The 16,292-nt window shown below is 66.3% G+C and overlaps 2 protein-coding genes across 23 annotated transcripts; one reads left to right on the top strand and one right to left on the bottom strand.

Moving 5' to 3' along the window:
- The first annotated feature begins 626 nt into the window (after window positions 1-626).
- On the top strand, window positions 627-7,617 carry SYTL4 (synaptotagmin like 4). Of its 21 annotated transcripts, none has more exons than XM_086850761.1 (17): window positions 627-808; window positions 1,603-1,750; window positions 1,882-2,097; window positions 2,623-2,732; window positions 2,894-3,008; window positions 3,169-3,276; window positions 3,529-3,643; window positions 3,751-3,835; window positions 4,009-4,112; window positions 4,221-4,307; window positions 4,638-4,816; window positions 5,006-5,108; window positions 5,930-6,091; window positions 6,518-6,623; window positions 6,728-6,827; window positions 7,054-7,262; window positions 7,369-7,617. In XM_086850761.1, exons 2-17 carry the CDS (start codon window positions 1,641-1,643, stop codon window positions 7,509-7,511), a joined length of 2,052 nt encoding a protein of 683 aa, XP_086706887.1. In that variant the 5' UTR covers window positions 627-808; window positions 1,603-1,640; the 3' UTR covers window positions 7,512-7,617. The 21 variants fall into 21 exon arrangements, with proteins under 21 accessions (XP_086706887.1, XP_086706874.1, XP_086706868.1 ...); XM_086850748.1 differs by having other exon boundaries at window positions 693-962; window positions 1,363-1,750; XM_086850742.1 differs by having other exon boundaries at window positions 695-962; window positions 1,413-1,750.
- Window positions 7,618-7,970: 353 nt separating this feature from the next.
- On the bottom strand, window positions 7,971-15,171 carry SRPX2 (sushi repeat containing protein X-linked 2). 2 transcript variants are annotated; one of them, XM_086850773.1, is made up of 11 exons: window positions 14,655-15,171; window positions 14,413-14,539; window positions 11,432-11,515; window positions 11,154-11,345; window positions 10,394-10,570; window positions 9,953-10,079; window positions 9,738-9,859; window positions 9,453-9,632; window positions 9,203-9,336; window positions 9,014-9,135; window positions 7,971-8,741 (listed from the first exon to the last, which is right to left on the bottom strand). In XM_086850773.1, exons 2-11 carry the CDS (start codon window positions 14,480-14,482, stop codon window positions 8,561-8,563), a joined length of 1,389 nt encoding a protein of 462 aa, XP_086706899.1. In that variant the 5' UTR covers window positions 14,483-14,539; window positions 14,655-15,171; the 3' UTR covers window positions 7,971-8,560. The 2 variants fall into 2 exon arrangements, with proteins under 2 accessions (XP_086706899.1, XP_086706900.1); XM_086850774.1 differs by lacking the exons at window positions 9,014-9,135; window positions 14,655-15,171 and having other exon boundaries at window positions 14,413-14,652.
- Between the last annotated feature and the right edge of the window lie 1,121 nt (window positions 15,172-16,292).

The following is a 16,292-nucleotide window of genomic DNA, read 5'->3' as shown; positions in this document are numbered from 1 at the left end:
TCCAATTAAAATGTGAACACTGGTGCGAGTGTGGGGTCTGGCCTGGGGACTTTGGGCCCTAGGGTGGTGTGTGGAGGAGCTCGGGGAGCAAAGCCTCTGTGGCATTGTCTGCCTGCAAGCCCAAAGCCCTCTACATATTTATTGTGTACTCCCCTGCCCCGTGAGGAAGCTCCCGCTGGCCCTTTGATGTCTGTGTGGTTTTTTCCACTGTGTCAGCGTCCCATCGCTTCCCACAGGGCTGGGAGCCTGTGGCTCTCCCGTCCCTGGGGTGCGGCCGAAAGTGTGGGCAGAGCCGCGTGCTCTCGTTTGCCTTGGGGCTGCACCCAGGTGTCCTGCGTGGCGAGAAACACCCAGGTGTCCTCTTCGTTCCACGGGTGGAGCCCCTCGCCTCGTCCTGCCGCGTGTGCTCGGGGCTCCCTGTGCTGCGGGGGGCGAGCCGCCCGGCGGGGACCGTATCTCTGCTGCGAAGGCCAAGGGCAGCGGCTGGAGCCCGGCGGCGGGAGGACACCACGGCCCTGGGGATGCGGGGGGTCCCCCGCGGGTCGGGTGTCGGTGCGCTCCGTGCTCTTCGGGAGAAGCTGCCCGCCCGTCAGGGCCGTGTGGCACCGGGCCCCGCGGGGTGCAGCGGCCGCTGTGCCGGGGCGATGGGGCGGGGGAAGGGGCTGGAGGCTGCGGGCACCGCCTCCCGCACGGGCCGGCCCGTCCGTGCCGCAGGTGCGCCCGGCGCGGCTCCTTTAAGGCACCGGCACCGCCCTCGCTCCCCTCGCTCCCCTCCCGCTGCCGGGAGCGCCGGCCGGAGCCTCTGCGGGTACCGGCCGGAGCCTCTGCGGGTACCGGCCGGAGCCTCTGCGGGTACCGGCCGGAGCCGCCGCGGGTACCGGCCGGATCCTCTGCAGGTACCGGCCGGATCCTCTGCAGGTACCGGCCGGATCGTGGGACCGGGCGGCGCTCCGCTGGCGGGGGTACCGAGGGTTCCTCCGCGGACGGGGGAGGACGGGGATCCCTCGGCTGGTGGGGACGCGGGGGGAGCCGGGGGTCCCTCTGTGGTCGCTCCGTGGTCCGGGGGTCGAGCCGCGGTGTCCCGGGGCGGGGGCAGCTCCCAGCCCCGGCGGTGCCACCCGTGCCGGCCCCCCTTTCCCCGGTAGAGAGGAGCTCCCCGAGGGAGCCGGAGCGCGGCTGCGGGACGGGCAGGAGCGGGGAGCGGCTGCAGCCCCCGAGCAGGCGCTCCGGTTCCATCCCGGCTGGAGCGGCCGCCCGGGTCCCGCTGCTGCGAGCCGGCTCCTGTCCCTGCCGCGGGTCCGCTCCCGGCGGATCCTCGGGCTCGGGCAGCTCCGAGCCCCGGTGCGTCGGTGGGAGGAGCAGCCCGGGGCGGCTCCTTCCTGCCGGGGCTGCCCGCGGGTGCTGCGCGTCAGCCCGGTCCCACGGAGCCGGCTGAGGTCACCGGGGCGGCGGCGCTGGCAGGCGGCCCGAGCCCGGCCCGGGGCAGGGCGCTGCAGACGGCGGGCGGGCCGCTGTCCCGGCTGCCATCCCGGGCAGCCCCGGCAACGGGCACGGGGCACCTGGCGGGGCGAGAGCCGGGCTCAGCAGCTGGCACGTCCCTAGCTGGAATCCGGGGAGGGCCAGCCGGCCCGGGCGGAGCGATGTCGGAGGCTGTGGATCTGTCCTTCCTGTCGGACGCGGAGAGAGATTTGATCCTGCAGGTCCTGCAGCGCGACGAGGAGCTCCGCAAAGCCGAGGAGAGGAGGATCAGGTGCGAGCGCGGCAGGAGCCGGGCAGGAGCTGGCTCCCCGCTTTGCTCGGAAGCGGGTGGCTGCGGGACAGTGCGGGTGTCCCCGGGGTCCCGGGGCGCCTGTGACAGCTCCTGGTGTCGGCTCTGAGCAGGCGCCTCAAGAATGAGCTGCTGGAGATCCGGCGCAAGGGAGCCAAGCGGGGCAGCCAGCGCTACAGCGAGCGGACCTGTGCCCGCTGCCAGCAGAGCCTGGGCCGAGTCAGCCCCAAGGCCAACACTTGCCGGGGCTGCAACCACTTGGTGTGTCGGGACTGCCGCTCCTGCAGCCCCAGCGGCTCCTGGCGCTGCAAAGTCTGCACCAAGGAGGCGTGAGTAGCCGGGACAAGCGGCGGGCACATTCTGTGCGTGTCTCCTGTCCCCTTCCTCTTCTCAGCTGCCTCAGTTCGATGCCCCACGGCCAGCCTTTCCTAGCCTGGCTGGTCCTCTCCAGTGCAGGGCAGCTTGCTCTGATGTCACTCCTGGAGAGAGTTCTCATGTTTGGGTGATGGAGAAATGGGTCATATCCCACTCCTGAGTCTCCTTCATGTCCATCCTGCTCCTTCACCCCCCTGACTTGACTGCAGCATCCCCCTGTGCCCCTTGCACTGTGTTTCAGGCATCCCAGGTTTCCTCCCTTTTGCCCTCCCCTGTCTTACCAAACTTGGCTTGTTCCCGTGTTTGCTGAGGATGTAGCTGAGCCTGCCAAGTGCCCAGTGAATTGTCTCTGCCCTGTCACCTGCTGATTTTGCCCACTGTACCTGTGTCCTTGGGTTGTGGCAGCACGGAGGGTGGGTTGGGGCACAGCAAACAGCCCCTGCTGCCCCTGACTGCCCCCACCACCCCCTGCCCTGCAGGGAGCTGAAGAAGACGACGGGTGACTGGTTCTATGACCAGAGGGTGAACCGCTTCGCCAACCACCTGGGCAGTGACATGGTGCGGCTGTCCCTGCGGCACAGGCCGGCAGGTAGGGGTGCCACAGCAATGCCGTGTCCCACAGCCCAGCCATCTGGGATGCTCCAGCTTTCCCCAGTGCACCCCTGCCCAGCGTGGAGCTGGATGGGAACAGCTCCTGCTCCAGGGAATGAGCTTGGAGCAGTGTTCCTCCTGATGCCTCTCTCCTTCCAGCCAGCAAAAGAGAGACTGTGGGACAAACCCTCCTCCAGAAAGCCCAGCTCAGCGAGCCTAAAAGCTCCTCTGCAGTCCGGCAGCCGAGCCCCCCTGCACCCCGGGAGGGGTCCAGGTAAGATTTCCTGCTGTCCCCCATGCTCCAGGCACCAGCTCCCCTCTGCTGCGGGTTTGAGAGGAATCTGCTGCCCCACGTGGATCAGCCGTGGTGCAGAAGCTCTCTCAGACCGGCCTCCTCGCCAAACAGGACATACCTGTGGTTTTCTTGTCTGCAGTTTGTTTCCAGATGCCTCAGACCCTCGGGATGGTAAAAGCGACACAGAGTCCATGGAAAACATGAGCCTGGACAGCTACAGACCTAGTCCTGCTGATGTGGGGGGCAGGTGAGAGGATCCTGAGGTGGGTTGTCCTTGGCAAGACTGGCTGGCAGAGGAGGGGACCTTCATCTGAAGTGTGTTTTTTCTCAGTCTAGCGAGGGGAAGCTGGCTCCTCTGGCTGGGCTGAAGCCTGTCCCTGGGCAGGAAGGTCCTCTGTGCCCAGGCTGCTACGGGCAGCTCAAATGGCACTTTCTGGCCAGCACTTCCTCTGCACACTGTGCTTGTGGCCTGGGACAGACCTTTCTGTGTCTGCCACAGGAGGAACTCCCTGGAGAGAGCTGTCCCTGGAAAACAGGTTGTTGTGCCAGCAGGACCTGCTTCCTCCAGCCTGACGCTCCCTCTCCGCTCCAAAAACGCGTTCTCTGATGGACGGGTGCGTGACGCTGCTCCAGCAGGCACAGCCCTGTCCTGGGGCATGGGGCTGGGCACCCCACAGGGCTCCTAGCCCTGCCCTGCTCTGAAGGGACTGTTCCTCCCCAGGATGCCACCGTGGGGACCCGCAGCAGCACCTGCGAGCATGAAACCATATTCAAGAAGAACCCCCGGCGGGTGGTGAGGCCTGCGGGTGAGAGATGTGCGGGTGCTGGCACGGCCGGGGTGGGCAGCCCCTCCTCCCTGGGCTGTGAAGGGCTTTCAGTGCAGATGGGAGAGGCTGGGGGAGCCCCTTGTGTGAGGGAGCAGCAGGGCTCTGCTAATCCTGCTCATGCCACTGCCTCCTGCTCACCACCTCTCGTGCAGACTACACCAAGTCCGTGATCGACCTGCGCCCCGAGGACCTTGTGGGGGAAGGTGGCTCTTTGGGGGACAGGAGCAAGTCGGTCCCTGGCCTCAACACGGAGCTGGTGAGACCCTCAGAGTGCCACAGAGATGGCTGCTGGGTGGAGGAGCCGAGTGGCTGGCTGGCTGTGCCTGAGCACTCCCCACACAGGCAGTTTGTCCCTCTCCTTCAGGAGGAGGAGGAGGAGGACATCGATAACCTGGTGGAGATCCACCGGCAGCGGGTGGCCCGGGGCAGCATGCGCAGCGGCACCTCCTCGGTGAGCTCCTGTGGCTGTGCTCCTCTCCACTGCAGGGAAAAGTGATGGAAAAAGGCACTGCCAAAGGGCTGGGGGGAGGGAGGCAGGGCAGGCAGCTCACAGAGGGAAGGGGTAAGAGCCTTGTGTGGGGAGGCTTCTTCTCCTAGAAGGGAATCAAAATGCGAAGACTCATCTCTATCCAGGCAGCTGTGTGTGGGTGGGAGGTACTTGTGGCCATCCCCAGCCATGGGGAGGCAGGTGGGGCTGTGCAGAAGAGGCACAGGGAATAACCTTGCTGAAGAGGGGCTCTCAGGTGATCTTGTGCCAGCTCAGCCCTGCCACGTCTTCCAGAGCACGCTGGGGAGCATGGTCAGCATTTACAGCGAGGCCGGCGACTTCGGCAGCGTGGCTGTCACCGGGGGCATCTCCTTCTCCCTGAGCTACGAGCAGAAGACGCAGACCTTGTTCATTCACGTGAAGGAGTGTCGCCAGCTGGCCTACGGCGACGAGGGCAGGAAGCGCTCCAACCCGTGAGAGCAGGGGGAGAGAGCTGCTGGCACCGCTGGTGGTGCCCAGCCGGGTTGTGGGGTCCCACCAGAGATGGGAGCTGTAAGTGGGAGGGTCCTGCTGAGGCAGAAGGTCTGGGGTTGCCCTGAGGAGGAGCTCGGAGGATTGATTGTGGAGGGGCCTTGTTGAAGTGCTGCCTGTTCTCCCTTCAGGTATGTGAAGACCTATCTCCTGCCCGACAAATCCCGGCAAGGGAAGCGCAAGACGACCATCAAACGCAATACCATCAATCCCCTGTACAACGAGCTGCTGAAGGTGAGTGGGGATGGGCTGGGCTGCAGCTACTCAGAGGATGCTGCTGGAACAAGCAAGGGGAGGGGTGAGCTCCTAACGCTGCAGAGGGGTCTTTGCAGGGGACCCGTGTCCAGAGACTGCAGCCTGAAATCCCTGCACTCCCAGCTCTGCTGTGGCCGTGCTGCCAAGCCCCAGTGCCACGGTGGGCTGGAGGCACAGCTGCAGATGTGACCGTGTCACAGGACATGTCCCTGGTTCCTGTGGCGCTCCCCAGAGCAAAGGCATCCTGCTTACCCTGGGTGTTTCATTCTTCAGGCTTCCTGGCCCCTGGAGGCAGGTCACAGTGGCAGGAGGGAGGGCAGCACACCACAGGGGCAGAGATAAGACAGTTCTGGGCCCCAGGACAGAACAACTTGGCACTGCCCTTCACCATCCCTGCTGGCTGGCTCTGTCCCCGAGCCTGGCAGAGCACCTGAGGCCAGGCACTCTTGTGCAGGAGGAAGTGAGAGCTGTGGTTTGGTTTTTAGGCTCCCACAGCCAGGTTTGCTGAGGTCTTGTGCTCTGACCACCTGAGGCTCACTGGGCTGGCAGAGCTCTGCTTGTGGTGGGATGGCTGGATGAGTCCTGGCTCTGAGGACCATCCATCTGCTGGGAGAGCACAGGCTCCTGCACTCTGCCCTGGGACTCTGAGCTTTGAGCAGGCGTGGAAAGAAAGAGGAGCTCCTGTGCACATCCATTGCTTCTCCAGCCTGTCTCCTCTCGTGCTCGTGAGCTGTGGCTGATGGAATTTGCCATTTGTCCTGTGCTGCCTGCCCACCAGTGGTTTTCCTCTCTGTCCCCAGTATGAGATTAGCAAGTCCCTCCTGCTCGCGAGGACGCTGCAGTTCTCGGTGTGGCACCACGATCGCTTTGGCCGCAACACCTTCCTGGGGGAGGTGGAGGTCCCCCTGGATGCCTGGAACTTCGAGAGCCACCTGGAGGAGTTCCTGCCCCTGCATGGCAAGGTGTGCCCCTGCCCCTGCAGCCTCCCTTGCCTGGTCCTGTTGGGGGTGTAGCCCTCAGTGGGCAGAGGGGTGTGGAGACCTCAGCATTGCTCAAAGGGACTTGTGCCAATGTTTGGAGATATGAAAACCCCAGATGCAGACAGCAGTGCTGTTGCAGTAAAAAAGGGCAGGCAGATCTTCTGCCTTGAACCTAGCTTCCGTCCTCCTTCCCTCCTTCTTGTCAGGTGATTGGGCCAAAATGAGATCCCAAAGGAGCTGGGCTCCACTGGTCATGCTGGGGAGAGTTTGCAGGCACTTGTGCCAGCTCAGCCACATCTAGAAGAAGCCAAGTCCTTTGTCCCAGCCTGAGGAGGTGCTGCACACCAGGCTGTCACTGTGTGTGCCATGGCTTCTCTGCAGTGCTTGGTAATTCTCACCTCTGTGCAGGTTGGGGCAGATGCTGCTGGTCTTCACCAGTACAAGGGCGAGCTGGTTGTCTCCATGAAGTACATCCCATCTGCCAAGCATCCCGGGGCTGGGAATGGCAGGAAAGGTGGGTGCTGGAGCTCCAGGATCAGTGTGCAGCCCTGCAGGAGCTACAGTTTGCAGTGGTAAAATTTAAATTGATTAATTTCTACTGTGCTGGGTTTTTCCTAGGCAAAACAGGGGAAGGTGGTGAGCTCCAGGTCTGGATCAAGGAAGCCAAGAACCTCACAGCAGCCAAGTCAGGGGGGACCTCAGACAGCTTTGTTAAGGGGTGAGTGAGGGTCCTGGGGCGGGGGGCACTGTCCTCCCTGGCTGTATTCCCAAAGCTGCTGGGGGACCTGGGGAAGGAACCCTTGCAGGGTGTCATGGTCCCTCTCCCTGAGCTGTGCCAGGAAAGGCAGGAAGGGGGGCTCCAGGCCAGGTCCTGGGTGCTGAGGTGCCCCAGCCCCCCGAGCTGGTGCCTGTGTGCTGCTAACCCAAGGGGCTGCTTCCCCCAGCTACCTCCTGCCACACAAAAACAAAGCCTCCAAGAGGAAGACGCCCGTGGTGAAGAAGACCCTGAACCCTCATTACAACCACACCTTTGTCTACAACGGTGTGAACCCCGAGGACCTGCAGCACATCTGCCTGGAGCTGACGGTCTGGGACCGCGAGCCGCTGTCCAGCAACGACTTCCTCGGGGGCGTCCGTCTGGGGGTGGGCAATGGTGAGGAGCCCACCGAGCTCTGGGCAGCAGCAGCAGCCTCACTGGGGCTGCTGTGCTGCGGGCAGGAGGCTGCTCCAGCAGTGACTGATCCCATCCTTTTCCCCAGGCATGAGCAACGGGCAGGCTGTGGACTGGATGGACTCCACGGGCGAGGAGCTGAACCTGTGGCAGAAGATGTGCCAGTACCCGGGCTCCTGGGCGGAGGGGACGCTCCAGCTCCGCTCCAGCATGGCCAAGCTGAGGCTGTAGGCTGTGGCACCAGCACTGGCACTGCTGTTGGGAGCCTGGCAAGGCTGCCAAATACGCACCGTGTTTTCTTTTTACTTACACTTTAATAAACATGACCTTCTCTAAACAGGCTTGGGCAGAAAGTCTTCTTGGTTTAGCTTCATTAAAAGGGTTTTTCTCTTGTCATAAGCCTTGTACCAAATTTCAGGCTGAACTGGAGTCCCTGTGGACCCTCCCTTCTTCTTCCCCAGGCAAAATGCTTTGAAATGTCTTTGTGTTTTTATTTCTTCCCATTCTTTTTCCTACCACCCTGTTCCATGGTCTGCTCTCTCCTTTCCACCCTCTTCCCCATACACAGCCCAGCCCCAGCTGTGGCACTGGATGGATGGAACTGTGTGGGGTCAGCCTGGGAGGGCTGGGGATTGTGGTCTCCAGGAAACGTTTGTTTCCCAGGCCTCTCAGTGACACATGTGCTAGCACTGACTTTTTATACAAATTTATTTATTTCAAGTTAATATTCTACTGCCAAAGCAGCTCCTAGAAAGGGTTCCCTGTGGGTGGTGGGAGAGGGAGGCAGTGGCAGGGGACACTGGAGTGGGGACTGGACGCTGGCTGGCTGCTGTGGGCTCTGCTGAGCGTGGGACCATTTGCTTTTTAATAAAGGCTTTCAGAGTGGGAGGCATCGGGTCCAGGTTGTGCCCAGGGTGAGCCGTGGGGAGGCTGAAGCTGCCGTGTTAGGGCTGTCACACTGCTGGCCAGCCTGCCCTCCCTGCCCTGCCACTCTCCCCTGGCTCCCCGTCTCCCCCTGCCCTGGATCTGAGCAGGGACACTCCAGTGTCTCCCGCCAGGGTCCCGACCCATCCCCAGCTGGAAACAGCTCCTGGCTGCTGGGCAGAGGGACACTGCTGGCAGCCGCTCCTGGCTCACCTCTGTGTGCCACAAGGGCCAGAGAGGGGCTCCCCTGCCCCGGAGCTCCCCGGGCCCTGCTCCTCCTCTACGGTGGCGACTAGAAAAGCAGAAAGGAAAGGTCCATCCCCGCGGGGCAGGGCGGGGGTCTCCCCGGGGCTGGCTCACTCGCAGGGGTCCCCGCTCTGTGCCCGCCTGGCCGCCTCACGCTCGCTCAGCAGGTAGGTGTCGATGAAGACGAAGAGCTCGTCGGGGCTCACCGGGGAGATGAAGCGCTCGCGGTCGGTGCCCGCCTTGTCCAGCAGCACCGCGTTGAAGTGGGAGCGTGTGAGGTGCAGGAAGCGCCTGCAGGTGCAAGGGGGGCTCGCTCTGAGGGCTGAGCCTGCCCACCTCTTGCAACATGCCCAGATCCTCCTGGAATAGGGGCTCCCACCTCTTCCCGGGGCTGAGAGCTCTGGGAAGCTCTGGTGACACTTGCAGGGGGCTCCCCCACTGCACCGGCCCCTCGGGTGCAGCAGAGAGGGGCTCCTCATCAACCCAGCTGCAACCTCAGCTTTGCCATTCCCAGGGCCATTCCCACTCCCTGTCCCCTGGAACAGCCGCATCTCCTGTGCTACCTGAGCTCCTGGATGATGCCGGGGGACAGCCGGTGCTCCCGGATCCGCCCCAGCTCGTGCGGGGGCTGCCCCAGCAGCTCCACCGTGCTGATGTGGCGCAGCTCCAGGCCGCAGGCAGCTTGCTGCGGACGGGGGGGACACTGAGGGGGTGCTGGAGGTGGGGAGGGGGCAGCAGGAAGGTCTCCTCACCTGCAGCATGGAGATCTGCATCTTGTAGTAGCGGTTAGAGGGGTCCGGGGCCGAGATGACGAAGAGTCGGCGTTTCTCGTGGAACTGATCCAGCAGGCTGGCGGCCGAGCTGACATCCGTGTTGATCTGCATGGCTGGGGCAAGACAGGCGTGTGGGGAGGTGCCATCGTGTCCCCCGTCACCCCTCTGAGCCATCAGGCAGCGTCCCCCAGAGCTGGGGGCACGGCCAAGCCCTGGCCGCAGCACTCACGGGCACACAGCGGCTGGGAGCCCGTCCAGTGCTGGCTGGCCTGGCACACCCGCACGGAGCTGCCCTGGCGCTCGTAGCCCCCGTCGCACAGGTACTCGCAGCTGGCACCGTAGTTGTTGCCGTCGGAGGTGCAGGAGATGTAGCCGTTCTGCGGCGGCCTCAGGACGGGGCAGCGCCTCACTGCAGGGAGGGGAGGCGGCTGAGGGCTGCGGGTGCTGGAGCGCAGCCCCGGCCGTGCCTGTGCAGCTGCGGGCGGCAGCGGGAGCCCCACGGGAGCCCGCTCACCCTGGACGCGGATGCTGAACTTGCAGCTGGCTCGGTTGTAAGCCTGGTCGTGGGCGGTGTAGCGGATCACATGCTCTCCCTCGGGGAATTCCGAGCCGGGCTCCGGGCCCCGCAGCATCACCCTGACCCGACAGACGGCATTCTTCATCAGCATCCCGGGCAGGGCCACCGGCACGGCCTGCAGCCCCGGCTGGCGGCGCCTGCTCTGCCCTCACCTCTTGATGACACCGTCTGCAGAGTCCCTGACGCGGGGAGGGTCCCAGTAGACGGTGGCAGTCAGCTTGCCCGGCTCTGCTATGCGCTCCCGGGAGTCGGGACAGCGGATCTTGGGGGGCTCCAGATCTGCCCGGAGGGAGGAGAGGGATTCACGGAACCTGTGGATGCCTTGGCTGAGCTGTGAGAGCGAGGCCCGGTGCTGAAGCACCCCGGGGACCCCGGAGCCCCTCGGACATGCTGTAGAGCCGGCGCTGAGTGTCCCAGCCCCGGGCCGGTGCCTGTGCTCCAGGGCTAATGGCACTGCGGGGAGCAGCAGCGACAGGCTGCCAAGGGAGGGAGGCGCAGGAAATGTCCGGGTTGGATGTGGGGTGACACCTGCAGACACCCCAGGTGTGGGTGACGGGCTCCTGCCTGCCCCAGCAGCGTGGGTGAGAATTTACCTACACAGACTGGCTCGCTCCCGCTCCAGCGGCCATCCTCCATGCAGACGCGGCTCCGGTCCCCCTCCAGCTGGTAGCCGGGCAGGCAGGTGTAGTCACATCGGGAATCCATCTGCACGCCCGCCGAGCACACGTAGGAGCCCCGCAGCACCGCTGGCAGCACGTGGCACCGGATTTCTGGGATGGAGAGAGCGAACAGGGGAGGGAAGCGGCTGCGGCCCCGGGAGTGGGCACAGCCGCTGGGGCTGGCTGGCCGTGGGGCGGGCTGGCTGTGGGGCAGGCTGTGGGGCTGGCTGTGGGGCTGGCTGTGGGGCAGGCTGTGGGGCAGGCTGTGGGGCAGGCTGACAGTGGGGCAGGCTGTGGGGCTGGCAGGCTGTGGGGCTGGCTGTGTGGCTGGCAGGCTGTGGGGCTGGCTGTGGGGCTGACAGTGGGGCAGGCTGACAGTGTGGCAGGCTGTGTGGCAGGCTAGCTGTGGGGCTGGCTGGCTGTGTGGCAGGCTGTGGCACAGGCTGTGTGGCAGGCAGGCTGTGGGGCTGGCTGACAGTGTGGCAGGCTGTGTGGCAGGCTAGCTGTGGGGCTGGCAGGCTGTGGCACAGGCTGTGTGGCAGGCAGGCTGTGGGGCAGGCTGACAGTGGGGCAGGCTGTGGGGCTGGCAGGCTGTGTGGCAGGCTGTGTGGCAGGCAGGCTGTGGGGCAGGCTGTCTGTGTGGCAGGCCGTGGGGCAGGCTGTGGGGCCGGCCGTGGGGCAGGGGCTCACTCACGCCGGCAGTACGGCATCCCGGACCAGCGGCGGCTGGGCAGGCACCGCACGCTGCGGGGCCCCTGCAGGCGGTAGCCGCGGGCACAGCTCGGCTCGCAGCGGCTCCCCAGGCTGCTGCGGTACGCGCTGCCCCGCGGCGAGGAGCACGCGGCCTCTCCGCGGTGGATGACGAGCGTGGCGCACCACTGGGGCACTGCGGGAGAGCAGGGGGGTGAGGGAGGAATCTGCCGTGCCTCGGTTTCCCCGTGAGGGCCCGAAGGACGGGTTGGGCGCCGTTACCCCGACGGTAATCCAGGGCAGGCTCGGGGGCGGCTTCTTCTGCGTACACCTCGTTGGTGCGGCTCTCCAGGTAGTAGCCGGAGCCTGGGGAGGAAGGAAGAGGCGAGCGGGCTGCAGGGTAGCTCATGGCTGCAAAACGCCCCGCAGCTGCCAGCAAGCAGTGCCAGCCCCGGGCAGAGCCCGTCCTCGGGGCTGCGGGCACGGGTTAAAGCGGGCAGAGCGCGGTCCCCAGGGACACGATGTGCGCTGGCTCCGGCCGCAGACTAAACAGCGGCGGCAGCAGCCGGGGCTGTGGCAGGAAACGGGAGCTGGCACCGAGTGGGCTGGCACTGACCCCCAGCTCCGTGCTGCCGGGAAGTCCTTCACCCGCTCCATGGCACCGCCACTGCCACGGGGCATCCCAGGGGAAGGAGGAGAGCTGCCCTTTCCTGCCCTTTCCTGCTCTTTCCTGCCCCTTTCCTGCCCTTTCCTGCCCTTTCCTCCTCTTTCCTGCCCTTTCCTGCCCTTTCCTGCCTTTTCCTGCCCTTTCCTGCCCTTTCCTGCCCCTTTCCTGCCCATTTCCTGCCCTTTCCTGCCCTTTCCTGCCTTTTCCTGCCTTTTCCTGCCCCTTTCCTGCCCCTTTCCTGCCCTTTCCTGCCCTTTCCTGCCCTTTCCTGCCCTTTCCTGCCCTTTCCTGCCCCTTTCCTGCCCCTTTCCTGCCCTTTCCTGCCCTTTCCTGCCCTTTCCTGCCCATGCCCTGACCAAGGCAAGGGATGGCCAGCTGCCCGGCCGGGGGTGCTGGGGGTGCAGCCCCTGGCCCGTGCTCCAGGGAAGGATGAAGCTGCTGAAGGGGCTCGCCCGGAGATGCTGGCCCCTCGCCACCCGTGCTGCCAGCGGGGCCCGCAATGGGGTGGGCACAGCCCCCGCGGGCCTTCATGGGCCAGGTAGTCTCCGGTGGGGAGGGAGCCGCGCAGGGGGAGAGGCCCGGCGTCATTCCCCGTGTCCCCCCGGCGCCTGGGCCGGCCGCGGCATTCCCCAGCACTGAGCTCACGTTTCCGCCGCGTTTCCGCTGCCCCCGCCAGCGCTGCCCCCTCCTCGCCGCCAGCCCGCCCCCCCCGCGCTCCCCCCCGGGGATGCTCGGCCTCGGGGGGACCCCAGCAAAGGCCGCAGCCCCGCGGGGGCTGCCCGCAGTCTTCCTTTGTGTCTGCTCTGGGCTTTGGGAGGGGGATATCCGCCGGGGCCGGTCCGAGCAGGAGCCCCGCCGTCACGGGGAGGAAACTCCATTACGAATCTTTTTCCAAAATGAACTTTAGTACGGAGCGGCTCCCCGCCGCTTCCCACAAGTCGTTTTCACAATGCGTTTGTCCTGCTGCCTTTTCCCGCTGCCGGGGATCCTCGGGAGCAGAGGAGCAGGGACGGTCCCCATGGGGGCGGCACTGGGGATGCCTCCGTGACCGGGAGAACAAAGCTGTTTCCCGGGGGGGCTGCCAAGACTGCCGCCGGGGCCCTGGGGACAGAGCGCACGTGTCCCCGCAGGCAGATGTGCCATTTCATGGTGATGTTTCCTTCTACTGCAACTGCTGCCTTTTCCTTCTCACCTGGGGCCAGCTCAGCCCCGGCTGCGCTGGGCAGGAGCATCCCCAGGCAGCACGGCCAGGGGAGGGGATGGAAGCAGGGGAGCTTCCAAGCCCCAAACAAGGCCCGTGACCAGCGCTTGGAGCTGTGTGCTCCGTCCAGCAAACATCTGCGGGCCGACGGTCCCCGTGGGAGCCGGGAGTCAGCCCGAAGCGGCGCTCCCGCAGGCGGGGCAGGGAGGAAGAGAGGCTGCGTTTCTGCTGCTCCATGGATGCCTGCCAGCATCCCCTCCATCGCTCCCTGTGCCCACAGCTCACCCCCACCTCACGCACGGATGCTCTCCCGGCACGGCTGTACCCGGGCACGCTCCATCCCTCCCCACCAGGGTCCTCAGGAGGAGCAGAGCGGCAGAACTGCAGCCCCCGGAGCTCTGCCGTGCCCGCACACCCTGTACCGCACACCCCGCACACCCTGTACCGCACACCCTGTACCGCACACCCTGTACCGCACACCCTGTACCGCACACCCTGTACCGCACACCCCACACACCCCACACACCCCGCACACCCCGCACACCCCGCACCGCACACCCCGCACACCCTGCACACCCCGCACCGCACACCCCGCACCGCACCGCACACCCCGCACACCCCGCACCGCACACCCCGCACATCCTGCACAGCCCGCACACCCTGCACCGCACACCCCGCACACCCCGCACCGCACACCCCGCACCGCACCGCACACCCCGCACACCCTGCACCGCACACCCTGCACACCCCGCACACCCCGCACACCCCGCACCGCACACCCCGCACATCCTGCACAGCCCGCACACCCTGCACCGCACACCCTGCACACCCCGCACACCCCGCACACCCCGCACACCCCGCACACCCCGCACACCCCGCACACCCTGCACACCGTGCACCGCACACCCCGCACACCCCGCACACCCCGCACACCCCGCACACCGTGCACCGCACACCCCGCACCGCACACCCCACACACCCTGCACACCCTGCACCGCACACCCTGCACACCCCGCACACCCCGCACACCCCGCACACCCTGCACACCCCGCACCGCACACCCCGCACACCCTGCACACCCCGCACCGCACACCCTGCACACCCCGCACACCCCGCACACCCCGCACACCCCGCACACCCCGCACACCGTGCACCGCACACCCCGCACCGCACACCCCACACACCCTGCACACCCCGCACCGCACACCCCACACACCCTGCACACCCCGCACCGCACACCCCGCACACCCTGCACACCCCGCACACCCCGCACACCCCACACACCCCGCACACCCCACACACCCCGCACTGCACACCCCGCACACCCAGCACACCCCGCACACCCTGCACACCGTGCACCGCACAGCCCGCACACCCCGCACACCCCGCACTCACCTTCGTGCCACGTGGATGACACCAGCCTGGCAAGGACAAGCAGCAGGACGGGGGCTGCCTCCTGTGCCATGCTGGGGCTGCGGTGGGCAGCTCGCCTGCCGGGCCGGGCCGGGAGCAGCCGCGAGCCCTGGCGAGGATGGAGAGGAGCTGGAGGCAGGATGACGGCCCCCCCTGTCGCCTTGTCACCGCACAGATGTCTGTCCCTCCTGCCTGGCCGCTCTGCTTGTGCTCAGCAAACTTACTTTCCCCCTTGGCTGCCCATCCCAAACATTCAAAAGCCGTGAGTCAGGCCCAAAATGATGAGATCGTGAAAAATAATAAATCCCAGGATCGCCCGTTTTCCAACGCGCCTCCTGCTTCTCCGGGGCTTTAAAAGCTTGTGAGAGGATTTCTCCTGCGAGCAGAAGAGCCAGGAGCCTGTTTAGACACAGGAGAGAGCCAAAGCGAGCCTGTGCCAGCCCTGACGGGCTCCGGGAGCGGGGGGCCCGCAGAGACGAGCACAAAAGCGCAGGAGCCGGGTCCCCTTTCCAGCCTCCTGCCAGGAGGGAGGGAGGGAGGGAGGGAGGGAGAGACCCCGCTGCAGGAAGGCTCCGGAGCCGCTCCGGGGGCAGGCGCTTGCAGCTGGGGTCTGTTCCCTGCCGAAGCTCGGCCCCCGAGAGGCAGAGGGAGCGCAGAGCCTGCGTGAGGAGCCCGCGGGTCGGGCGGGAGGCAGGACAGGAGCTGGAAGCACCGGGATTTGGGATCCAGAGCACGGGGCCGCGAGGGAAGGGAGAGCGGGGCTGAGCCGGGCACGCACAGGTAGGAGCGCTCGAGTGGGGACGTGCTGCTGTCTCAAAGGGTTAATTATGTGGCGGCTCAATGCGCTAATTAATAACACGCTGTCCTGGACAGGAGAGGGCAGGAGGGAGGCCCCGCTCCGAGTGTGGGGAGCCCGCAGCAGCTCGGGGACACCCCCGGGAGGGCTCAGGACACCCCCGGGAGGGCTCAGCCCTGGGACACCCCCAGGAGGGCTCAGGGACACCCCCGGGAGGGCTCAGGGACACCCCCGGGAGGGCTCAGGACACCCCCGGGAGGGCTCAGGACAGCCCCGGGAGGGCTCAGGACACCCCCGGAAGGGCTCAGGACACCCCCAGGAGGGCTCAGCCCTGGGACACCCCCAGGAGGGGTCAGGGACACCCCCGGGAGGGCTCAGGAGAGCTCCAGGAGGGCTCAGGACAGCCCCGGGAGGGCTCAGGACAGCCCCGGGAGGGCTCAGGACAGCCCCGGGGGGCTCAGGACAGCCCCGGGAGGGCTCAGGACAGCCCCGGGGGGCTCAGGACAGCCCCGGGAGGGCTCAGGATACCCCCGGGAGGGCTCAGGACACCCCCAGGAGGGCTCAGTGACACCCCCAGGGGGCTCAGGACAGCCCCGGGAGGGCTCAGGACACCCCCAGGAGGGCTCAGGGACACCCCCAGGAGGGCTCAGGACACCCCCGGGAGGGCTCAGGACACCCCCGGAAGGGCTCAGGACACCCCCAGGAGGGCTCAGCCCTGGGACACCCCCAGGAGGGGTCAGGGACACCCCCGGGAGGGCTCAGGAGAGCTCCAGGAGGGCTCAGGACAGCCCCGGGAGGGCTCAGGACACCCCCAGGAGGGCTCAGGGACACCCCCGGGAGGGGTCAGGGACACCCCCGGGAGGGCTCAGGAGAGCTCCAGGAGGGCTCAGGACAGCCCCGGGAGGGCTCAGGACAGCCCCGGGAGGGCTCAGGACAGCCCCGGGAGGGCTCAGGATACCCCCAGGAGGGCTCAGGGACACCCCCGGGGGGCTCACCCCGCCCAGGGCACGAAGGCCGGCGTTGTTGGCGTGCTGCTGGTGCTGTGTGCCGGTGCGGGGTGGCTGGC

Source organism: Cyanistes caeruleus, chromosome 14 (assembly GCF_971803275.1).
Source record: "Cyanistes caeruleus chromosome 14, bCyaCae1.hap1.1, whole genome shotgun sequence".
NCBI lineage: Eukaryota > Metazoa > Chordata > Aves > Passeriformes > Paridae > Cyanistes > Cyanistes caeruleus.
This window is presented reverse-complemented; position numbering and strand designations above follow the sequence as displayed.

Coding starts and splice junctions, on each gene's coding strand:
- SYTL4 (XM_086850761.1), top strand. CDS start 1,641: ATGTCGGAGGCTGTGGATCTGTCCTTCCTGTCGGACGCGGAGAGAGAT. Junction 6,624..6,727: donor GGCTGGGAATGGCAGGAAAG/GTGGGTGCTGGA, acceptor GGTTTTTCCTAG/GCAAAACAGGGGAAGGTGGT. Junction 7,263..7,368: donor CCGTCTGGGGGTGGGCAATG/GTGAGGAGCCCA, acceptor CCTTTTCCCCAG/GCATGAGCAACGGGCAGGCT.
- SRPX2 (XM_086850773.1), bottom strand. CDS start 14,482: ATGGCACAGGAGGCAGCCCCCGTCCTGCTGCTTGTCCTTGCCAGGCTG. Junction 11,516..14,412: donor GTCATCCACGTGGCACGAAG/GTGAGTGCGGGG, acceptor CTTCCTCCCCAG/GCTCCGGCTACTACCTGGAG. Junction 9,633..9,737: donor GTTCAGCATCCGCGTCCAGG/GTGAGCGGGCTC, acceptor CCCTCCCTGCAG/TGAGGCGCTGCCCCGTCCTG.